At 43.4% G+C, this 25,606-nt stretch overlaps 1 protein-coding gene across 1 annotated transcript in view; it reads right to left on the reverse strand.

Moving 5' to 3' along the window:
• The window catches only part of TAMM41 (TAM41 mitochondrial translocator assembly and maintenance homolog), a 243,100-nt gene that overhangs the window by 36,536 nt on the left and 180,958 nt on the right, over positions 1 to 25,606 (reverse strand). Inside the window, exon 9 of the mRNA XM_080671747.1 lies at positions 4,222 to 4,411. Coding sequence (XP_080527873.1) covers positions 4,244 to 4,411 — 168 coding nt within the window. The 3' untranslated portion in view covers positions 4,222 to 4,243. The remainder of the gene's footprint in view (positions 1 to 4,221; positions 4,412 to 25,606) is intronic.

A 25,606-nucleotide genomic window follows, 5' to 3' on the forward strand; every position in this document is an offset into this window, starting at 1 on the left:
ATGACAACACTGAGAGGTGGGGAGGAGAAGCGCTTCTGGAGCTGGTGTTCTGACCATTTTCCCTCCGCACAGGAAAAAAAGAACTGCCAACAAACCTTGAGCTCTTTTCGGTAGGTTCGTCTTTCGAAACGGTATGACCACAGCAATTCTGAAGCTACCTGATGTGCCCCGGAGGGGTGAACAAGAAGTAAATGTGTTGATCACTTTGATGCTGTTGGGAACCAGGGAGATACGAATGTGAATGGGGAGGATGAGGAAGAACCCCCTGAAACCGGCTTAGCACTGGAGTGTTAACATGAACTCATCTTTTCCTGGCTCTTCCCACTAAAAGGGTCAGAGATATTGCTGTTCAATGGAACTTCCTGTGATAGTACAAGTGCCCTCTGTGTGCACTGTCCAATATGGTGCCATTAGCCACCCGTGGCTGCTGAGCTAGAAATGTGGCTAGTGCAACTGAGGAACTGAAAAAAATCTGTTTTATTTTAAAAGTAAGTTGCCACATGCAGCTAGTGGCTACCATTAGACAACCCAACCCTATAGGCAGTGACACCACAAGAACACCTTGCACCCAGATCGTGGCTTCTAAATACTACTCCCCACTAAAAGGAACAGGGGCCCCTGGAGAAATGGCTGGTGCCATGGCTGAGGAAGGTGGCTTACAAGATGAGCATCTGGTTTGCCAGAAAATAAGAAAATGCTCCAAAAAAAAAATGAGAGAGAGAGAGAGAAGTAACAAGCACACAAGAGCCAGTTGCAGGGACTCTGACTTGCCAAATCAAGGACAGCGACAACTCTCTGAATAAAGGAGGAATCCATGAGTCTAAATGAAAAATAGACAGGAGAAAGGGAGAGAAAGGGAGAGAAAGGGAGAGCTCTTCCTTACCAAAACACACTTGAGTATGAAGCTCACAGGAAAAAATGTACCTGCTGACAGTTCCCTGAGAAGAACTCCACCTCTACCTGCCTCTCAACCACCACCACCGCCGCCGCCCAGCCTCGGACCTTACCTCACTTTCTAAGTAGCAGATAGAGTACTTTTCAACTTCCAAAAAAAGACATTCATATTCTTAACAGTTTTCTTAGAAAACAAACAAACAAACAAAAAACAACCCTAAAATATATTTCTCTGGGTCACCCATATCCTATCAACAAGAAATTTAATAAAGAGTGCCAAGCCCTAGCTGGTTTGGTTCAGTGGATAGAGAGCCAGCCTTCAGACTTAGGGGTCCCAGGTTCAATTCCAGTCAGGGACACATGCTGGGTTGCGGGCTTGATCCCCAGTAGGGGGCGTGCAAGAGGCATCCAATCAATGATTCTCATCATTGATGTTTCTCTCTCTCTCCCTCTCTCTTTCTCTCTGAAATCAATAAAAATATTTTTTTTTAACAAAGAGTGCCAAGGACCCAGGTTTATAAAGGGCTGGAAACAGAGTCCAGAAATTCTCAATATCCAAGTTCTAGAGAAAAACTAAGGAAACCTCTCTTCTCTCTCCTCCTCCCCAAGTCCGATCAGATGAAATGTAATCATACTCTCTGTAGCTTCTGACTCTGGCTCAGAGCCCCTCGATCTCTCCAGCGTGACGGTTATAATGAAACACAGCCAGAGCACGCATCTTTAGACCCTCCTAGCTAGCTGCCACAACTGTTTCTCAACAACACTCCTTCCTCCAGACTGCGATTTCTTTAGTGATAAAGTAACCAAATACATTTAAGAAGATAAAGAGCAAAGATCACTTTGTAATCTCCTTAAACAAATATACTACACCATTCTTTTCCAAATAAACATGAATCTGTAATTTATTATTGAAAACACCCTAGACCGTAAATAAAAAGGAGGGAACATGCTATCCCTCCAATAGTAAACATTTCATCAACTCAAACAACAGGACTTCCTAAGTACGCAACATGGAGAGAAAGAGATGCAGCCATCTTTTCAATTTGCCTGTCATTCGGCTCTTAGAAAACACAAGTCGAAATATTGGTAATGTTACCGAAGTGAATAACTACCACACGGGTGACACCAGAAGGAACTGACCACACATGGATCACATATTTCCTTCTTAGGGCCAGGGAGTTTGGGTTTGGGGCGGGGGGGGGGGGGGCGGGGGGGGGTGTGCGTCTAGTCTGTTTCTATTATCGTAAGACTGCACGATGACGTCCACTGTGAGTTGCACATGAAATCTTGCAATTCTGTTTTTATTATTTACACTTCATTTATAACGTCATCATAGGCCTGTACTTCAAGGACATATTGTAACCACCCAAGGAATTACAAAATCGTTTTTCTAGATGCTGTAATATTCTAATGGTGTTAATAACAACTAAAGCTGGGTGCTCACCACCTGCCAGGCACTGCTCTAAGCACTCACTATCAACCTATGAAAGGAACTATGATTACCCCCGCTGAAAGAGAAAGCTGGGATCTGAAGCCAGAGTTTCTTATTAAAACGCAGCACTCTCAAACGTTAAATTCACCATAATGGTATTCTTATCCTCCATCATCGGTACCAGTATCTAAATAATGGACTTGTCAATAAAAGTAACAGCTACATCAACTGAGTATTATACTGTGCCAAACTCCTTACAAAGTTTAACTCCAATGCTCACAGTAGTTCTATACACAAACTATTATCATTGCCACCTTTCAAAGAAGGATATTGGGCCCAGATATATTAAGTGATTGTCCAAGGCCTCACAGCTGGTAAGTGCCAGATTAGGATTTAAACTAAGGCATGTATGATCCTAAAACATACTGTCAGGGCTGTCTCCTCCCTCCTTATTTGGGTTTGGGGTGGAGGGGATATGAGAGAAGACATTCCTAGTAACAAAAGAATAAACTCCAAATAGCTGTGCCCGGGACCTACATTATAAGCCAGCGGGTTTGCGAGAGCTCATTGTTTTGCAGTGCCTCGTTGCTGGATTCCTTCCTGATTGTAGCAAATTCCAGGGCTCCAGACTGCAGGCTCAGCCTCTCACACGATGGTGATTTACTGGAGGATAAATACCTCTGTCAGTGGGTCTTATGACTGCACACAACAGTCCAAGCGGCTGGAATGCGTGGAATGCCGAGGACTGCTGGCGCTGAGGCAGCAGAGGGCTGCTGGCGTTATCAGCCACCTAACTGCGCAAGGTCTCCTCCTCCAATGAGGAAACGGGAACTCTCTGACTGAGCCTCATGTTCTTGCCAGAAACAGCAGCATCCTCAGATATCAGAACCAGGGGAACTGAGCATCCTGAATAATTACAAAACATTAACGCATGCGTGGGAAGAGGGAAAGCAATAGAACCTTCACCTGGACACACAGAGAGGCTCCTTCCAATAACCAGAGCGGCCTCCCGCCTCTGCCAAGACCCCCAACTCTGATCGCACCGACTGGCTAACACACTTGCCAGAGCAGATTTTCCAGGCAGCTGGTGGGTGTCTCCAAATCCTGAAAACAAGTGAAAGAGCATTCCGCTTCTTTTCAAGGCAAGCACGGGTTAGAGGAGAGAGCAAGGGGAAGCCGAACACAGTGCACAGAAATGCAAGCCGTTTTCCAAGTAAAAACGTGGTCAATGTTGCTCAGATTCAGAGAGCTTTCATTTCAACCCCTTCTTGTCATAAGTAAGGAACCGAGGTCCAGAGAGTGGCCGCAACACACGCTGTGATTGAAGAGAGTGCTGGCGGCAGATGGAGGACTAGCACCCAGCCCTCCGGCCCCAACACTGTAAGGGGAGCAACAGGCTCACACATCACATGGGATACACAGCGCTTTCCCACAACGCAACAAGCCATCCTTCCCACTTTGGGGAGATTTCAGGTTTACACCGTGAACGCCTAAGGTGAGAATGAATACTTCTTAACTGCCCCATTCTGCTCCGGGGCTAACTTTTCCTCCCATGTCCCTGCCACATGAAAACATTCACCAAAGACGGACGCTCCCGACGACCATCAGTACTAGTACAGGCAAGCAAAGACAACGTTTTTAGACAACCACCCCAAGAAGCAATAACTTCCTTAACATCCACGGGGAAAACACACGAATGGTCAGACACATAAGCCCGAGGGAAATAAGATGTCTCTCCGTGAGTTATTAAAATTGGTTTACTACCCCCTCCTGGCAGATGAGCATTATTCATCCTTCACTCCACTGCTGACACAAAGTTGCAAGAGACACGCGGCCCCGGCACTGCGTGCGCTAGCCTGAATGAGAACGCCCACACTTCAGAGCAGGGAACTTACATATGGGGGTTGAAGATGCGGCTTATCTTGGAAGCGTGGTCATTTTCACAGTCCAGGTCATCGTCCCCTGGTTCCATGCCGAACTTCCTCTTGCTGGGGCTGATGGGTGGGGGGCCCGTGCGGTGACTGGTGAGGGCAGATGCCACAGGGATGGTCTGCATCCTGGGTTCTCCCCGGAGAGCAGCTTCACCTACGCAAGAGGAATGAGGTAGTCACCAAGCAGGAGAAATGTCCCTACCTCAGCCCCCCGCCCCCCCGCTCCCCGCCCGCCCGGCCCCTTGCAAAACTACTCCCAGTGGAAAGTTTTTGGCAACATGAGACGCAGCCTGCCATTCTCAGAACATGGTCTGAGCATAAGGTTAGCTGCCAAGCATGAGACATTTTGCATAAACGTGGTTTTCTAGCACAGTAACTCTTCCCCCCACCCCCCAGCTTTATTGAGATATAACTGACATGTAACATTAGGTAAGTTTAAGGTGTACAATGTGTTGATGTGATACTTATATATTGCAAAACGTTTGCCACCACAGCGTTAGCTAACACCTCCATCACCTCACGTAATTGCCATTTCTTCAATAACTCTTTAGGGTAAAGTTTAAAATTAAAAGTTGCAATAAAGTAACAGAGAGGGGAAAAATTGACCATAAACCATCTCTCTAAAGTTAATTTAAAACATGAAATGACTTTTGATTTATGGGTATGTGACTCCATACCTCTAAGAGAATGACCTAACACAGGGTTCACTGGAACACTATGCCAAATTCACTTTTCTTCCTCATTACATTTTTATTGTATTTTTGGTAGGTTATTTTTTTTTTTAAGAATGAGGAAAATTTATGGGTTAATGATTCACATATATGCCCAAAAAGTTACCAGAAATAGAAATGCACTGTTTAATGAGAAATAAACATTTTATTCTTAGAGTAGACTAAAAATGGCATGTTAAAAATACTATGATTATGATCAGCACATTTTTGGCATATAATTATTCACAAGATTAATTCACAGGTACAGTTCTCAAAACGTTTTTCAAAGTTAGACACTCAAATTCAAGTTCACATCTCGATCTGATTCGACATTTTAATGTTTTTTTCATTCCCATTCTAAAAAGGCTGTGTGTTAGGTGAAAACTTTGTGCCTCACTATGAACTGAAGTAAGCATAACCCCTTTATATGCTTATAATAAAGGTTGTATACCTTCTAAATTTATAAACAATAATAATTACTTTAAGAGAAAACTTTAAGCTTTCTGAGTCATATGGGGGAAGAGGGACCTACATTTTTCACAAATAATATCCCTTTTGTGGTGCTATTCGTATTGGTCTCTAAGGCCTGACCAATTGCGTTTCCACTTGGTCACAATTTGAGAGTAATATTAGGATAAAGTCAACTTCATCTGAGGCCTTGTGGTACCTAAGAAAGGAAATCTTTGTTTGCCACCACTAATTTTCATATCATCACAGATGTGTGGACGGTTTTAACAGTCGTTTGCTTCATACACATATGACAAATATGATTTTGTGAGGGAAAGGAGTGAGGAAAAAAACCTTCTGAATGTTTACCAGGAAAAATAAAAATTTTGCCAATTTAGTCAACCAAGATATAAACTAGCAAATATACAGTGACCCATAATACACCTCCAGTAAGGATTTCTTTTTGGGATTTTGGCCCCAATGCAAACTGGAACTTTCCATTTTAAATGAAATACCTAAAAACACAGGCCTAGGCTGGCCTGCTCCCCTCAGAAATCCAGCAGGATTCTGGTTGACCTCTACTTCCAATTTAGTAATTTTGGTTTAAACAAGCAAACAAACAGAGCAGTGCTAATATTGATGCCTTGATAAATCAGAAATATTCTTCCCCAACACGCCCCTCTTTCTTATACTCGCCTCCTCCCCAGGCAGGGGAGGGGCTTCCGGGGTACAGCATCTGCAGCCTCGCTAACTTTTGGAGGAGCCCTGAGGATACCCTCAGGAACTCGGCCATTGCAAATCAAACCTCGTCACCAGGCCAGAGCCACCACGCCCTCCACCCAGTGTTTCTCCACATCCTTGGCAGGATGAGGGGATGAGGAGTGCTCGGGCTCTGTGCAGACCCCTGGGATCTGGGAGCCATTTCATCAGATGCCAGATGTGTGGCAACAGCAGTTACCATGGAAAACCACCATCACAGCAACAAATTCAAATCACTCCAAAAAAGGAAGAGTCACTCATCACACAGCATACACTATTCCACGAAAAGCCAAAACTCTTGGGGTAAGAACAACATTCTGTTCCACTCTCCAATCTTCACCCAGTGCTTGCTTTAGAAGTTCACCGAGTTGATGCACTGCTTATCTTTAAGACTGAAGCGCCGGTGTCTGACGGGGAAGTCCACAGGGATAACCTGAAAACACTGGAGATTTCTGAACTGGGGGGGGAACAGACCCACAAGAAGCCATAACTGGTCCTTCTCCCCTCTGGGCTGCAACGTAGCTCTACCAGACCCCACAGAGATGACGGGGCATGCATGTTGTTGGCACCAGAAGAGGCCTTGTGCACGCGGGTTCACTGACATACCCATTGGGTTTTGCTGCCCTCGTTCAATATTACGCAAGTAATAATTTCTTAGTAAACGTTGGTTGCTTGGTGAATTATAGGGCTGTGAACCATAAGTGTAAAATGGTGCTGTTGCTATGGAAACAATTTGGCAGTTCCTCAAAGGTTAAACATATGTTTACCATTTGACCCAGCAATTCCACTCCGAGGTATATACCCAAGAAAAATGAAAATGGTCTTTCACCAAAAAAAACGTATATACATGAGTGTTCATAGCAGCATTATTCATAATAGCCAAAAACCCAAATGTCCAGCAACTGAAGAATGTGGTATATCCATATAATACAATATTGTTTAGCCATAAAAAGGAATGAAGTACTGATTCATGCTACCACAGTTTGGAAAACAATTTGCTATGTGGAAGAAGCCAGACACAAAAGGCTATACAGTTCTAATTCTATTTAGATGAAATGTCCAGAACAGGCAAATCGAAAAAGACAAAAAGTATATTTGTGATTGCTAGGGGCCTGGGAGAAGGGGAAATAGAAAGTAGCTGCTAATGAGTACCGGGTTTTATGGGGGGATGATGAAAATGTTCTAAGATTGATTGTGGTGAAGGCTGCACAATTCCATGAACATACTTAGAACCACTGGATTGCATACATTAAATGGGTCCATTATATGGTATGTGAATGACATCTCAGCAAAGTAGCTACCCCTCCCCCACAAGTGTATTATCAATGGATGACAGAAGACCCCTTTTCTCTCAGGTTTTTCACACTTAACTGTTAAATAAGGACAAGTATCCATTAATTTTCCCTGAAATAAAAAGAAACCTTTTGTTATGACAGCTCTATCTCTCTACTCTGTTACAGTCAGATAAGTCCTAGCTCAGTTTCTAATCAGACTGAGTCGGAGTGCCTGTTACATGGTGAAGGCTGTGCAAAGTACTGTCAGAAAAACGAATGATGACATTTATCCAGACCCTGACCACAGCAGAGGAGGGGAAAAATACACACCAAAGGAACTTATCTTGGGGGTATTAAAGACCTTTTTCTTTTACACTGGTGTATATTCTAAATTTCACAATGGTCTGGCACTTGAAAAAGGAAAAAAGATTATCTTTCTTTTTCAAGAAGAAAGGAGATTTGAGCTGTCCGAGTAACCCAGTATTTTAAGTCTCTAGTTGGCTTAGCTACAATTGTCAATTTTTAACTTTTTGAAAAATTTACAGTTACAAGTTATAACAAAATAAGTTTAATTTTTTTTAATGTGTTTGGCCTTTTAATCTCGGTGTGTTAGGGAAGGAAAATGCCTAATAGATACAAAAAATTACTAAAAATGATGACAATTCTAATAGATGGACTAAAAATAGTGCTTAACTTTTTCTCCCAACTCAGGAGGAGCAAAGATTGTGGCCCAAGATTTCACAAGAATCAGCACATATTAATTTCAATTTTAAAAAATTTAACCCAGAAAAACAAAAAAGAAAATCACCTAGCTTTACGATGTGCTACGTTAACAATTTGGGTGAAATATTACAAGAAAATTCTTTCAAAGTCAGATGGAGAAGATGGAATACGTAGCCTGGTTTCAGAATCCTGCCATTACCATTATTTCAATGACTGTGTGATTCTTTATTTCCTACATTTTAATACAGCTAAGACTGAAGTTTGTCTGATACCCAACTGGCGTATTATAACAGGCAGGGCTGTTTGTCTTAGTGAAATACAAAATAATGGTTCATCTTAGACTGGATGCAAAAATGGAATCGAACTGGAAGGTCCTCAAAACAGCACTCACCTCCTCAGCCTCAGTTTCTCCATTTGTGAGAGGCTCCATCTGATCATCTTAAAGGCTTAACCGGCTCTAAAAGTCTAGTTTCTCCATAATGTATATCTTCCAAAGTTAAGTCTTACTTTACTTGCTAATTGAAAAATGCTAAACTTTTACAGGACACACTTTATAAATGTAGGGAAAAAATACTGAGTCAATTAAATAGTCCTAACTAAAAATTTACCTCATCATTAAAGAAGATTTCATTAAAAATCTAAGGCACTTCTAGTTCTCAGTGTTGCAACTTCCTTCTTGTGGTATTCAAATACTACAAGAAAGTTGTGTTCGTCAACTGAAACCAGAGATGAATATAACCTGGTCCACAAAATGCAGATTCGACTTTCATACAACTGAATAACGGAGGCCAAGACCTTCAGCATGGAGGCAAGGCCACGGATTTGGTTACAGAGAGATTAATGGATGCGAGGGTGAAGCAGAAATAGCATTCTGTGTCTCTCAACTCCCCATCACAGCGCCTCTGCTCCACCTCGGGGCCAAGCGCCAGACAAGGATCTGTGGCTGCGTTTCAGACTGTGACATGACTCAAGAGAAATTAATCTCAGTAATGGCATTTATTGTCGTTTTATGAAGGTTAGTCAAACAACACGAGGCTGAAATGCCAACGTCCTGTATTCATGGACAGGGGGAAGGTACAACTGTACTAAAAAGGATCCTGCTAAAACTCTAAGGGTAGGTTTTTCACAAAAATCTCTATGCCTTACCCAGCAGAGAGTCTTCTGCCACAATTTAAATCTTTGCTGTGTCCAAGACTTGATGTTCTGCTCCCCTCCCCACCCCGTTTATCGTGTCTGAACCTAAATCAAAGAAGCAAAACCACAGCGCGGTCCCCCAAGCCAGCCGCTCGGCTACGCGGATGTCTCCTGTCTGACCACAGCCCGCGGCGAGCAGGCTGACGTCACCCTGCTGGCAAGAGAGCACCCTGATAAAACGGCTCTAACATTTCACGGCCCAGCTCACATCTCACAAACTCATGACCATGCAGGGCAAGGAGCCCCGGCAGCCAGGGCTTGCTCGATTTCTTTCAAATAATACTTTTTTGTCTCGTGGGAGGGAGAAGACAGTGAAGTCTACCTCTTTCAAGCAGTTCAGCTTGTGGCTATCCCCATTCTGGTTAACTTTTCTCTTTTCTCTCCTTTTCTTTTTTTACAAGGAGGGCTGTTAGGCAACACGATGAGACCCGGGCGAGCCAGCAGAGATAAAGGATGTGACGTAGTGTCTGCCAGCGGTACAAGGACTGCACACGATTCTAAACTCAGGACCTGAGCGCCCTTTCCCATCACCCCTGGGGTACAAGTGCCATCCCCACTGTCCCGCTCAGCAGCCCCAGACTCACAGCTCTAAACCTGCAGAGCCGGATCCTGCATCTGGAGTCCAAACCTCAGCAGAAGGTCACTCCAGCCCAGTGGGCCAGGCGGGGCAGGCTAGGCCAAGCCCAGACCCCTGACAGAGCTTGGTTGGAGCAGATCAGATCTTTAGAACAACAATGAGGTTATTCAGGAAAACCCCCACAACCTTGTATTGCTGGCTGCTTATAATATAATTAAGGATAACAATAACACAGTAAAACCTGTGCAGTTGAAACATATGCCATTTTAATTAGAATTTCAAGTAATCCAAATAATCCCATAAATATTACATTTTGTCAGAGTTTCCCTGCATCTTGTATTAAATATTTTATTTTAATTTTTAAAAGCATTTCCCCTCACTACAGCCCAATAAGGGCTGAGAGGAAGACTAACTCCCTTTTGGCAGCTAAGGAAACGAACGTTTCAAGAATTAGTGAATTGCTCGAGGTCACAAAGCTGGTTAAACAGAAGAGCCGGAAGGAGAAAAGTGACATTTTGATTTTCCAGTTTTTATATTCTTTCTAGTGGTGCAGGACGCTTTTACAGGAAGGGAAGAGAGTTGAAGGGAAGGAAGGAGGAGAGATGGATAGGAAGGGCGATGGGGAGAGAGGAAGAAATGAGGAGGAAGAAGGAAAGTAGGAGAGAGAGCAGAAGAAATGGAGGGAGAAAGGAAGAGAGAGAAGAAGGCAAGGGTAGGGAAGGGATTGTTATGAGTGGAACTATGTCCCCCCAAAATTCATATGTTGCAGTCCTAACCCCAGTGCCTCAGAATGTGACAATATTTGGAGATAGGGTCTCCAAAGAGGTGATTAGGGTTAAATGGAGTCATTAGGATGGGCTCTAGTCCAATATGAGTGGTGTCCTAATAAGAAAAGGAGATTAGGCCCTAGCCGGTTTGGCTCAGTGCATCATCAGCCTGAGGACTGAAAGGTCCCAGGTTCAATTCTGGTCAAGGGCATATGCCTGAGTTTCGGGCTTGATCCCCAGTAGGGGGTGTGCAGGAGGCAGCCGATCAAAGATTCTTTCTCACCACTGATGTTTCTATCTCGCTCTCCCTCTCCCTTCCTCTCTGAAATCAATAAAAAATAAGTAAAGAGAAAAGGAGATTAAGACACAGACAGATGAGAAGACAGACTATGTGAACATGAAGACAGTCATCTACAAGCCTCCACAATGGTGAGAATAAAAGTCTGTTGTTTAAGCTGCCCAGCCTGCCAGGTTATTTTGTGATGACAGCCATGCTAACTAATAGGAGAGGAAGGGAGGGGCAGCAGGAGGGGAGCACAGGCCTGAAACCCATTCTGACTCAAAGGATAAAGCTCTCCACTTTACTTTGGGACCAAACAGCTCCCAACGCTGGGTCCACCCTGACAAGCCTAGTGCAGTGGGCCGGGTCACAATGAAGCAATCTCATGCATGGAGACCACGTCTGAAGTAGAAACTGCCAAGAGGGGAGGAGACCAATGGATCAGCACTAAAAGCAAGTGGGCTTCTTGGCCCAGCACCAGGGAAAGTGCAGCGACTCATGCTGTGCCTCGGGGCTAAAGCAAGCACAGGTGAAGGGGAGGGTCCCTAGGAACCAGGCTGGGGTGTCCCTAAGACTGCAGTTCAGCACATCCAGGTGGCACCTATTCCCAGACGTGTCCAAGGGTGGATGATGTCAACAGTCCCTACTCATTTTAAATATCTATAATTCTACAGGGGCAAGAGGGAAAAGGGAAAAACAATAATCCCAAAGAAGCAGTCTGTAACCCTTCATATCCATGCCAAATATAAGCTAAAATGCTTTAAAAAGTTGAATATCTGAATATCAAAAAGCACTCACTAAAAGCATTTTAAAGTAAATTTAAAATTATTATATTCACATCCATATATTGCTAATTATTTAATTAGCAAGTTCTACATTACCTGAATTTTCTTGTGTTCAGGGTTTTAAAAAGTCCCTAAAAATCTCATTTACCCTGTTGAATTCACTTTATAACTGACTGTCTCTTCAAAGATTATGCAATACTAATCTGGGTGAAACTGTAAGAGGACTCAAATAAATGTCTTACTATCCATATCATCTCAGCTTAAAGAGAAACTCGGGCACCTAACAGTGACATAACTAGGCTAAAGATCAGCAGATCTCAATGTCAGGTTGGGTGCTGATTTCAGAAATCATAACGGGGATTCACAAAGATTAAACACCTGTCTGTGTCCTTGGTTTCCTGAGCCAGATCTAATAACCACACCGGCTTCAATTCTTGGTCCTCCAACCCCAGGCTGGTTGTGATGGGGCTGCAGAGGGTTCCGAGAAGATCAGGGGTGCTGAGTCTCGCAGCACAGCCCTGCTCTCACTGTACTGGGGCAGATGGAAAAATGATCTGCCTGGGTATGAGCATCAGCACAGTGTAGCTCATGTCCTCAGTATGTCCCCACCTGAGGCCTCAGCACTGACACGTCACCCGTGAACCCTAAGAAGGTAAAAGCAGTTAAAGAACCTTTAATGCTAACTGCATAGAACCCTCCATGTAAAAAGACACTTTAAGCCTGTCAGAAATGCTTCACTCTATTTACTTGCAAATCTACTTCTATAACGTTACTGTTAATGAGAAGGAAGAGAATTATGAAAGAAAAGTGTCTGCAGATGGAATTGGTTTTGAACTCTATATCTAGTCGTTCGCTTTCTTCCATTTCTTTCGTTTGTGATCTGTTTCTTTGTCTCCGCATTTTCGCTGCTTCCCTGAGCTGGTAGAGTAGCTTTGTGTGTTAGATGTCCTCTAGGGCACAGTGGCTCAGCCTCCCCAGTTACCTGAGGTGGACACTCTTGGTGCACCCCTTTGTGGACTGCGTGCTCAGCCTTGTTGTAGTTAAGTCTTGATTGTTGTTGGTATCACTGGGAGGAATTGACCTCCAGGCCAATTGGCTGTGAGCATCAGCTGTGTCTACGCCAGGAGAACTTCTGTGCTGGAGACAGTCTTATGAGACAAGACTTGCAAAATTGCAAAAGCCTCTGTGCTCAGCTTGGATGGGGCGGAGTCTCAGGGCGGAGCAGACAGCCTTGGTTTCCCGTCAGCCCTGCCCTATGAGGCCCCTGGGTCTCAGTGTCCCTTGGTAATCACTGTAAGCACCTCTGAGAGAAAGCTGCTCTCCAGTTTCGCCTGCTGCCAGACAGTCCAGTTTCTCCCCGAATGAGTCTGGGTCCCCAGAAACTTGCCCGGAACTGGAGTTCAGCGCAGTCAGGAGCTTCCGTCTCCCTCCCGCTTTAGAAAGCCAGCCGCGCACTCAGCCGCCTGTGCACTCAGCCACCCATCCTCTCTGACCTCTGCCTCCGCAGTTCCCGAGTCTCAGTGTGCTTTCTCTTTTCCTGACAGTCTAGTTTCTCCCCAAATGAATCTGGGTTCCCAGAAACTCACCCGGAACTAGAGTTCAGCACAGTCGGGAGCTTCCATCTCCCTCCCACTTTAGAAAGCCAGCCGCCCGTGCACTCAGCCGCGCGTCCTCTCCGTGCGCTCACGCGTCTCCATACCTCAGCCTTTTGCAGATTCTCAATGTGCTTTCCTCTTTCCTGCTAGTTGTAGAATTTCCACTCAGCCAGCTTTCCTGTGGTTCTGGATGGTGTCCGTTTTGTCTTTTAGTTGTAGTTTTGATATTGTGGTGCGAGGCAGCAGTTTAGGTGTTTACCTATGCCACCATCTTGGTTTCTCTCCTCTGCAGATGGAATTGGAATCCGGCACTTTGCTAGGGGCTCAACTTCCTCTCTGGTTAGACCTTATTATAGATATTTAGAAGTAATCTCTGAGTGATGCTCGGTCTAACCCAGCCGTGGGCAAACTACGGCCCGAGGGCCGGATCCGGCCCGTTCGGCTGTTCTATCCGGCCCGCGGAGCCTTCTCTTGCTCTCCCCTCTGCTCCTTTGCTTTGAATTTATATTAGTTCACACAAACACTCCATCCATGCTTTTGTTCCAGCCCTCCGGTCCAGTTTAAGAACCCATTGTGGCCCTCGAGTCAAAAAGTTTGCCCACCCCTGGTCTAACCTCTCCAACAGTGGAGCCACCTTCCACGGGATTCCGGGTGCCATGAAGCAGAACATGGGGAACTGGCATCACCTCTTCAAAACGTGAGGAAAAATACCAGAGAAATTCTCTGTAAGCTCGTGCAGCAGGTTCAACATCTAAGGTAACATGATAGTAACTGTATCGTCAAAACACTCTTTAATTAAACAGAATTCTGCAGGGTATGACTGGACCAGGAACCTACCCTGGGACAGTTGGGTCTTAGAATCAGTCACTGACCAATGGAGAAGTGGGGAAAAGAGAACTTGGGGAGTGGAAGGAGAGATTGGAAAATTAAAATTTCCTTCCTGTGATCTCCCATAACACTCCAAACCTCTAGAATGGACTTACCACAGCCTGTGTGTTCAGAGCTATCCCATGTGTCTGCTCCTCTTTGTGACATCTAGCATATGGTGTGTGTTGGGGGAGGGGAGGAGGGGAAAGGCACGCGCATGCGGGGCCCACAGCCTTGTCTCTGCATTCCTGACCACACTTGCCCAGGGCAGAGGAAGGGGGCAGGAAGTGGGCTTTGCAATCACAAAAAAGGTGTGATCTTGCAAAGTCTCTTCATCTCTCTTGAGCCTTTATTTCTTCATCTACCTTGAGGGATTTTTATGAGAACCAACGAAAACGTACACAAGGTTCCTAGGACAGGTGATTTTTTATTATACTAGTTACTGAAATCCATTCGTTGATACGACTCCCATTTAGAGGATGAAATGACAGGGGCAAAGGGAACTTCTCCAAACGTGGTTCCCGCTATTCAGGAGAGCTCCTCTCCTCTAATAAACTTAGCACATATACAGTTTCCACCAACTAATCTAAAAGGTCAGGAGACACAGTGCCAAGGAGCATGGGTCAGTGAGCATTCCAAATCCGCTCCACCAAGAGCCAGCGGGATGATCTCGGGGCCGCGACCTGACTTCCTACAACTGTTCCCACATGTGTGAAAATTCACACCCAAGGCCCTGAGCTAGCTCAAGGATTGAACAAGAAATCTGGCTCCGTGCCCAGTGCTCGATAAACCAGTACCCCCTCCCCAGGTACACACACTTCAACTCTCAATTCATTCACCTCTCTCCCCATTAGGATACCTTCTGAAATCCTCCTGGCCAATTCGTACTCTTCTAAACTTTAAAAAACCAACCCAAAGGCATAATTACTGCCACTTTTGACACTTCGTAGCTGGGCTGAGCTGCCTGGTAGAGTCCCAGTGCCATTCTCATACTAACCACCTCCAACTCAAAAACTACAGACTCCTGAGCAATACTTATATGCTTGCTATGACCTCTCAAAATATAAATAGGCAATCTTGTTCTCTGCAATATATTCTAGCCCAGACCCTGAGGAGTAAGACGAGGTTCCCGGGAACTAATTCAAAATCCATATGCAACTCGGCATATGGACTGCTGAAGGCCATGTCCAAGCCTACCTATTTCGAATACGAAATCTCCTCATCAGCTCCAAACCTCTGACAACAAGAGTGGGCAGGTGGCTGGGACGTGACAAACATCCCAAGTCAACTATCTCACTGTACTATTTAACAATGGGTGCACTAGTTAACTGCATTAACTCACTGTACTACTTAACACTGCTGAACATACTGTTTCAGAAGGCCCAGGGTGAATTTTCCAAGGATTAAAATAGGACACAAAGTTCAAAGACCCCACAATTCTGAGAGGGTGAAAGTAGTATTAAGAACTCAAGCAAGCACATAATTCAAGTGGCCTGCCAACCAGGAAGACTGATAAAACGAGTGACGTACAGGAAGATTTTGTAAACTTTTATCACTGAAAGAGCTGTAAGTACCGAAGTAAAGAATTTTATTTTACCCAACTTTTTACTTAAAACGAAAAATAATAAGCTACTAAAAATGTGAATGAACGAAGAACATCCCTTTCCCTTCACTTTGAGTCCATTTGTCAGTTCATTTACACACACAAACTTTTTGGCTATAATTACTGTAATTTTTTAAAACAACCTGTCGATATATTTCACTCCTAACTACTTCAACAAAAGTCTTCTAAGAGCAAGCCATTCTCCTTGTAGCCACAATACCATTAACACACCAAGAAAATTAAAGTTGACACACTGTCCCTAATATCCAAGCCATTTTCAAATTTCCCCAATTGAGCTATTTCTTTTGTGGGGGTGTGGCACGTTGGGGGAATCCAGCATCCAATTAAGAATCACACACTGCTCAATGTAGCTGTCATGTCTCTTTAATTTTCTGTGACCTAAAGATACTTATTCTTTTTTCCTCGCCTGAAATTGATGTTTTTAAATAATCCAGACCAATGAGCTGTCCTACAATTTTTGGTGGTCTCATCACATCCTCATGAGTAGATCCAAGTTGAATGTTTCTGGCAAAAACGCTACAGAGGTGATGCTGTGCACACCTCAGTGTATCACATTAGAAGGCACCACCTCCCTTTGCTGGTGAAACAGCCCGATCACCTGGTTAAGGTGGTGCCCACAGGTTTCTCTAGTATAAAAAAAAGTAACCTTTTCCCTTACATAGTAATAATATGGGGTTGTGCATCTTTTTATCAGCACTCAATCTTTTGCTTATTTATTAAGCATTTTTTGTTTACTATGCAAGAGACTAGAGCTAAGCTGAATAAAACGTAACACTCCTGATTACAAATCAGCACAACATTTGGGACACACTATTTTTATATACAAGACAGTAAGAGAAAAATACAAGAAAACACCCAATGTGATCAGAGACAAACTTATACTCTTCCTGGAATACAGCAAATCCTCAATAAATATTTGTTCAATAAGTGACCTGTATGGTTTGGGCAAATAAAAACTATTGACACTAATTAACCATCCTTTCAATTCTTCCTTCTCACCTTGAGCAGACAGTCTTCCAACACAGTCAGTCATCCAGCCTCTTATCATGAGAGATTCAAGTCCCTGATGGACTGGATTGCTGGAGTAAATATAAAACTTCTCACCCTGGTAGTCTAGAGACCAGCAGTCGCCAACCGGTGGTCCGTCCGTGAGGTCCGAAAGGTTGGCGACGTCTCTAGACCTCCATCTCCTCAGCCTTGGGTCCATCTTTCCAGTCTTCACACTCCTCCCAGACTCCACGGTTCACTCATGCTGGGAATGCTCTGCTGTCTCCCCTCATGTTTAACGCCCATGCAAAACATCCCCTCACTTTCTGGTCTGCGCTACAGTGCAAGTCCTACCTTCTTCATCAAATTCTTCTTTGGCAAGTCAGCATTCCTTGGTCTTCACGACCTTAAAATATTTTTAAGCCTTATTGTCTGCATCGTACACTGTGGGCTCTTAATCATGTCACCTGGCTGTAAGCACTATTTACACACATTTTGACAAAGCTGGTAAGCCAACAGGCCACTTCACGGACCCAGGTTCCAGGGGACAAACTTCTTCTCTGCTCTTAAAGCTGCCACCCACGCTCTCTTCTTGAGATGGTCCTCATCCCAAAAGGATAGTTAAGCAGAACTTGTAACCCTGCCAAGTCATCCTAGAAAATGACACACAGATTTTTATTTTAAAGGCTAATTGCTAATGGTTGAATATAGACCCATTTAAAGAAGATCTGAGATTAAGACTAGCAGAAGAGGGGATGTGGTTCAGCCAAAAGCATGTTAGTGCCTGTTACGTTTGTAGGACAATAACAGAAACTAAAGAAAACAAAATGATGTTTGAGATCTGGTCTCTGCCTCATTTTAGTGCCAGTAGTAGTGATAAGTCATGGGGATAAATAAAGAAAAACATGATAAATTCCAAAATGAAAGAAATGCTCTTTAAATGGGAGAAGTATATGTGTATCACATAACAATAAAAAATCATTCAACAACAACCACAAAAAATCATTAAGCACCACAAAGAGCTTTTGCTTATATAGGTTATGTCATCAATAATTACTACATTAGGAATTAAAATGGAGACAAGTGTTCAAATATTAATTAATTTGAAGATAAAAATAAATTCATTACATCAAAAAAAAGAGAGAAGCTATGGGCATTTTGTATGAGGAAGTCACCGATTCAACTCTAATAGTCAGGAGTGGGATTGGAAAGATAGGTTAAGTTTTGGACACTTGGAAATGGTGTGTCTGGGCATTCCAGGTGGGGACAATTGTATGAATAAATGAAGAGAGCAAGAATGACATCATATGTGTGTGAGATCACTCTAAGCGAGACAAAGGGCTTATTTCTCCTAGTAGTAAAGAGTTAGAATAAACAGATAGATGGGTCCGATACTAAAGGGCTTTGAACTCAGGCAGAGCCATTTAGATGTGTGTTAGGCAACTGATAGGGAGCCATTATAAGTGTTGACACAACTAAAGCAAAGCTTCAGAGAAAGGTGGTCTAAGGACACTGTGCTGGATGATGACTTGGATGCACACACCTGAGCTGGAACAGGGCTGTGACACCTGTGTAAGGGGGATGAGGTTCAACAATGGTTCTATCTTCGAGGGTGGAAAAGAGGCAAACCCAAGAGACATTTAAGGAAAGATCAGAGAACTGGAAACATGTTTCAGTGAGTATGGCCACCTGACCTTTTCAAAACAGGCCATCCTCCTCTTCCTAATAATTTTCTCAATACTTGGCTGATCTCTTCTTCTTTATAAGTTGAGAAACTATAAAATTGAAAAAGCCAATTAGCTACACTGTTTCTAGCTTATCAATATGTATGAGGGAAAATAAAGATTGAGTTAGCAGTATAGCTCCATGTTTAAGTTCTACAGGTTGACCTAAATGAACTCTACATCCAAATTAATGTCAGTTGACATCTTTAATAATCTAATAAGATAAATTTTATTCTTGGAGAAAATCTCAGTACACCAACACTCATTTCCTTTAAATAAATAATACAGATGTCTATTGTTTTAGTGGCATGGGTTGTGCTAAGAGCTTTCAATTATTTATGATTAATTGACATTTATTCAATAGATATTTCCTGGATAACATCTGAATTGTTAAGAACAAATATCAAACACCTCAAATAATAATGCATACTTACAGAAGAAAACTTGTGAACAGTGATTTAAAACATACTCAAATAAAATCTACTGTTAAAATAAACCAATTCTAAAAAATTATAACAGGACAGCCTTCATTAAATTGGTGCCAAGCAAATATAGTTATGTTGAGATTTTTTTCACAGTATGCAGTATATTTTGGAGTCCTATTATGAATACATTTTATTCAATAACTGTAGTTTACATAAGCTATTATTAAAAGATGTTTGCAATCCCCAACCCAGAACTAAGAGACTACTGGAACAGAAGTCTAAAAACATATGGACTAGCTTGAAAGAAGATTAAAACGTTTTTTGGAGATTTACTGGAGAGGCAAACAGCTAATTTTAAATATGGATAGGAGTATTTAATATCAAAATATATTTTTATTTCATACTAGAGGCCAGGTGCACGAAATTCGTGCATGGGGAGTGGGGGGGTAGCGGGAGGGCCTCAGCCTGGCCTGCACCCTCTCCAATTCGGGATCCCTCGGGGGATGTCCGACTGCTGGTTTATCGGGCCTAAACCAGCAGTTGGACATCCCTCTCACAATCTGGGACCACTGGCTCCTAACCGCTTGCCTGCCAGCCTGCCTGATCGCCCCTAACCACCTCTGCCTGCTGGCCTGATGCCCCCAACTGCTCCCCTGCCTGCCTGATCACCCCTTACCGCCTCTGCCTGCCAGCCTGATTACCCCTATCCACTCCCCTGCCGGTCTGATCGCCCCCTAACTGCCCTCCCCTGCTGGTCTGATCACCCCTAACTACCTCTGCCTCGGCCTCCACTACCGTGGCTTTGTCCAGAAGACATCTGGTCTAATTAGCATATTACCCTTTTATTAGTATAGATTAGTAACAGTGTGCAGAATAACCAAAGAATATGTGAATCTGTGAGTTGCTTTTTCGAGCTACTGCAGATTTATTCCCCAGATTTTAAAATTAATTGGGAATCTTAAGATTCTTTTGCAAAAATTCTATTCCGTCAAGAACTTTTTTATCCTTACCAAGTTCCAAAAAAAGAGATTATTAAATAACAGACTAAGAAGTCATAAAATTTAATCTGAAAACAAGTACTACACTGGCATGTAGAATTTGGTGTGTTTCCAAAACACAATACATCCTTATGATGCTGACAAGTCTTATATGCCCATGTGAAGGGGGTTCCCCAAATCGTATGTCAACCATTTAAAATAATGGGGGAGGGGTGTGTTGCTTCTCTTTTATTTCTACTTCTCTCAGTCCACCCCCACCTTTCTTTTCAAGTTTACGTTATCCAGTGAGCAAATTTTATCAATGAGCTGCCAGGAAGGGCTGACTCCCTCTGGTGTATTTACTTAAGATATGAAGGTCAAACAACCTTGTGCTCGATCATAAAAAGTTGTGGCTGTTTGGGGGCCCACTTCAGGTCTCTCCTCACCTCCAAGTGACTCATTATGAAGCCAAAAAAGGAGAGGAAAATTGAGCTGATCAAAGGCCAGGCTGTCATTAAGTGAAAATGATGGAAGATGAAAGGCCTGCCCTCCACTTCAAAGGCAGAGCTGCGCCCGGTGAGCTAACAAAGTCCTGGCTCTGCGGTGTGGACGGCGGTGCGACGGACTGCGTGGCATTCCTAGGGCCGGTTATGTGCATGCTCATGGTGCAAAACAGAAACGCAAGGATGAACACAGACTCAAACGTTTTCCTTCTAGCTGTAAAGAGCGAATAACCCCAAATTATAAAGTGGCATACATCATTTCCACACTTGGAAAAATGAAAAAGTTTAATAAGGTTCAAGGGCTGCTGAGGAAGCTGGCATCACTGAAACAGTGTACAATTATATTTAAACAGTTTCCCTTAAGCCTGAGGTGTGTAATGAAATCAATCTTAATTATGAGAGAGCCTGGGTGTAGCCGTCACTCTTACTCCCCAGCAGTTTATTCATGATTGAGGCGAGGGACCCCCAGATGTGCTTGCGGCTTTAGGGAGAATGGAGCTGGTGGAGAGCCAGGATGGGGATGGGAGGAAGAGTGGGGAAACCAAGTCCTTTGTTATTCCACAAGAGTCCCCTCAGGCCACCCTGCCATTCCCGGTGCCCACCCTCACACCCATACCCCATACAAAGGGAAGCTCCTTTAGGCAGTAAAGATTTCACATTATAGGGGGCCCTTCGGTCATTTAGTCTAATCTCCTTCCTCAACAGACCCTCCTGGAATGACTGTAAGAGGGGTAAATGCATGTACACGCCCCACCCCACTCCCTTTGGCACCTGGAACAACCTTACCTACACAGTTTTGACCAAACGGGAAGTTTTTCAGGGAATTTACAGCCCACCCACCCCATCCCCCGTAATTCACTGTTAGTAACGGAAATACAGAGGAAGCAAAGAGGAAGGGGTCACCCTTTCTGCCTGAAATTAATCATCAGGAATATGGGTAACACATAGGAGCACGGATTTGGTGCCAGGACATGTTCCAAAAACACTATATACATGAATTTGTGTCATCCTCTAATTACCTATGAAGTCTCATTTTACCGAGAAGGAAACAGAGGCCAGAAGTGGCTTAGCACGTTTTGCCCAAGGCCCCACACCATTCAGAGAGGCTTAATGGAGCAGATCACGCTCCAGCTGAGCCTCGAAGGATGGGCAGGAGTTTGCCAGTGAGCAAACGCTGCAGGCCAAGGAGCAGTGGGTGCTGAGTGGTGGGAACCAGCACGGCAGCACTGGGTCCCTCCCGTTTACAGGCCGAAGGAGGAAGAGCACCAGAGACAGGGGCAGATGAAAGAAGAGCCCGTTAACAGTGGTGATGGGAGACAGGTTGGGCTTTAGGCCTCCAAGACCCCCTCGAATCAACATTCATACTCATTGTACGTTCAACTTAGCCTGCTATGCAGACCAGCTGAGGACAAAGTCCCCGTGCCCTCCCTCTTCCAATCACACAGCCACTCTGCTCTCCAGTGTGGATATTCTGGACAGCCTCTTCTACTTGGCTACACTAAAGAAAGAGTTTGGGCTTTCTATTGCAGGCTATGGGGAGCCAATGACAACATTCAAGCTGGAAAGCAAATACGCATGTATACTTGGCCATCTTTAAGCATGTGCCCTTGTTGATTGCCTTCACCTGGAACTCTGTCCGTTCCTCTCCTCACCCCCAGGTTCCAAACACCCCCCCCACCCCCACATACAATTTAGTCTCTGTAAAGATCTTAATTTACAACATGCATGATGCCAATTAGTTTCTTATAAGATAGCTAGTACTATTTATAAAGAAGACACCACGCTAGATGGTCGGCTTCTTGAGAAAGGCTGTATTGTGTTCAGCAGTGAATGCTCCCTAGCATTGGACACAAAGCCGGCACTCAAATAGTCAATGACTGTCCTACGGGTGCCATCGGTAAGATTCATAATTGAGCTAATACTACTCTCCAAAATATTTTCATGTCAGCAATTGGATACACATACAACTTGGCAAAGAATCAAGTAAATGAAGTTACAGTAACCAACAATATTCCCCACTTCCAATCTCCAAATTTTACAACAGCTTTATTGAGATCCATCAAGAAATACAATGTCACACTAGTAATAAACTGTAAGACCTACATGTGTTTTGCCAACCTATTGTCTTGAAAACCATTCTGACAATGATGGTTAGAGCTGCTCCCATGCTCGAATGCTCCTAAATTGTTTCAGCCTTGACACAAGGTCAATGGGAATTAAGAATAATAAAGAAATAAAGCAAAACTGAAACATTTTAATTTGGGGTCCACTATATTAACTTCTAGCAAATTAAACGGACGAGAGGTTTGCAACCAGACATTTATATGTCACTAGTTCTCCTGGCTCCTCCTCCTCTCTGTGCCATTAACCTTCAGGCTCTAGCGCTTTGTCCATGTCACTTCAACAATGCTTTCCAGGGATTACAGATCAGTAATTCCACGGCACAGCAAGGCACAAACCCAGCCAAATCAGAGCGGCAGATGTGAGCTCATGTAATTGAGAGGTTTCCATCTGCTGCACTGAAAACTGAGGCCTGAAAGACTTGCATTTTCTCTCTTACACTCATTCAGAGCTGTTCAGGTTTGGAGAGACCTACTTACTTAAGCACTCGATTATTTCAACAAATATCTTAAGCGGCTAACGTTTCAACCTTTCTTGCCAACGGTAGATGGACGTTTGTTGAAGAGTCTCACATTAAATTTTCACATTCTCAAAGGTGGCAAAAAGCACAGAGGTGATAATCCCAGATGGAGAAAATGACACCAACTCATACATATCCCAGTCCTAGCTTTCTACACACAATCTAATTATCTCACAAAGACAGCAGATCATCTATTGGGATAATGTCAAGGCACTAAATTTGCTGGAAGAAACAGAAGAAAGGGTCTATGAAGTAGAAGTAGCAAAGGATTTTAGTACTGAGTTTAAAATACGTGTTGTGTACTGAAGAGAAATTATATTCTTTATCTCAGGATTTTCTATAAGTTGCTGACTTATTTTGATGACTATCCATGTGAAACTGACTTCGTGTGAAAATATGGGAATAAATTAACTTTTGGTTAAGTCTGATCATGATTTACTGAGCTCCTATTTAAAGCAAAAGTGGTTCTCAGGTTATTTTAATCAATCTGTAGAAATTTTCCTTATTGTTTCTCATTTGCACCACTTAGTGAAATACTTTTCAAAGTGTGGTGCCTGGGCCACCTCTATCAGAATCACTTGAGATGCATATTTAAAATGCATACCCCCAGGCTTGACCCCAATTCTAATAAAAACATTGTCCTGGGACCCTAAAAATCTGTCATTACAGCATGCTCCCCAGAAGGTCCAATGCATACTAGCATGTATCTTCTCTTGTGCCTCTTCCACTTTGAAACCTGACCAATACTATGACCAATCAAACATTTCCAGTTGGCAGTGATGCAACGGAAGGGAGAACTCAATGCTCACGTCAGGAAACGCCTCAAGAACCAGGGAAAACAGCTGGAGATTGCCTTTAGGAGATATCACCTCTGTTATCAAACAACTGTATATTTCTCGAACTAATTTTTTAAATGTTCACCGTTTTATTTTTTTGTTTTGTTTTGTTAATCCTCACCAAGGATATTTTCCCCTTGATTTTGAGAGAGTGTGGAAGGGTAGGGGAAAGACACAGAGAGAGAAACATGGATGTGAGAGAGACACATCAATTGATTGCCTCCTGCACATGCCCTGACCAGGGCCAGTGATTGAGCTTGCAACTGAGGTATGTGCCCTTGACCAGAATCAAACCCAGGACCCTTCAATCCGCAGTCCGACACTCTATCTACTGAGCCAAACCAGGTAGGGCTAAATGTTCACCTCTTTAGAGGTCAGAACCTTAGCTAAGTGATCCCACAGGTGCCTCAGTTTCCCCATATAGAAAATGGGCACACCATCTGCTGCCTTATATTCCCTATAATGCATGTACTGCCATAAACTTCCTATGTCTTTTGCAAAACCAAACTCACCCCCGCTGAAAGCTTCGAATCAGGCCCACAAGATCTTCAATAAAAGCCTTGCAGACAGAGCCCATGACCACCAATTTGTAAATGTCTCAGTCTAGGGAAGGAAGCGAGGAGAAAGTCTACTTTAACTGTAAAAACTACTCTCAACTTGCTCAGCAGGAAACTGCGGGCATTCTCCCCGTTAGCTGCTCTAGATTAAACTGAGGCAGCCACAAAGCCACCCGACGGCTCTCTGAGATGCCACGGAGGAGGTAAACCGAGGGTGGAGCTGAATTGGTGTCAGAAATCAAAACGCTCTTTGGTGGATCCACCGGTTAAAATCTCACTTCATTGTGTAAATATTTTTGAAACAAGAAATAAAATCAAAATAATTAAGAAATAAAATAGCTTAGAAAGAATCTCATGCTGACTTACAAAGGTTTCTGAAAATTCAAAAGTGCCAGAGGCTTTTTCTTCTGTAGCAGATTTTCAAACGCAACTTCAGGCTCCTGAGCACGCGGTGCTGCCATTTGTGTCAGCTAATTCGTCAACGCAGCACATGTCCTGCAAATCCTGGGAGGAGGCATCCCCCAAGTAGGACCGCTGGCATCTGGCATTGATCTTCTTTGACCCCATGACAACAGAGACCAAGACCAGAAAGCACTTAGTAGTTTATAATCCATTATGATTTAGCTTGAGTGATACTTGCTTCTGAGTCTTTGAAAGTACAGGATGGAAAATGCCAAAGGATTTTTACTGATATATATCTATATACCTAGATAGCTATTTTAAACATTTCTATGTAATTTACAGGTAATATAAATATCCTAAATACAGATATATCCATAGATGATGAATAGACATCCATGTGAACACAGACATCTAAAATCTAAAATCCCATTTCACTGCTATGTATATACATATACACACATTCAATGTGCATATATATATGTAAATATATATATATATATATATATATATATATATATATATATATATAAATCACCATATCTAAAGCGCAGATTTCTTGAGAGCAAGGAGCCCACCAGTTTCACAAACAAGCATTGCTCATGCACCATGCAAACGCATGAGCAATGCTGAACAGAATAAACCCAGAGCCAGTCAACCGTGAGCAGAAATTATCACTCAGATACTAAAACTAAACC

This window comes from Plecotus auritus (genome assembly GCF_963455305.1).
Source record: "Plecotus auritus genome assembly, chromosome: 6".
Classification (NCBI taxonomy): Eukaryota; Metazoa; Chordata; class Mammalia; order Chiroptera; family Vespertilionidae; genus Plecotus; species Plecotus auritus.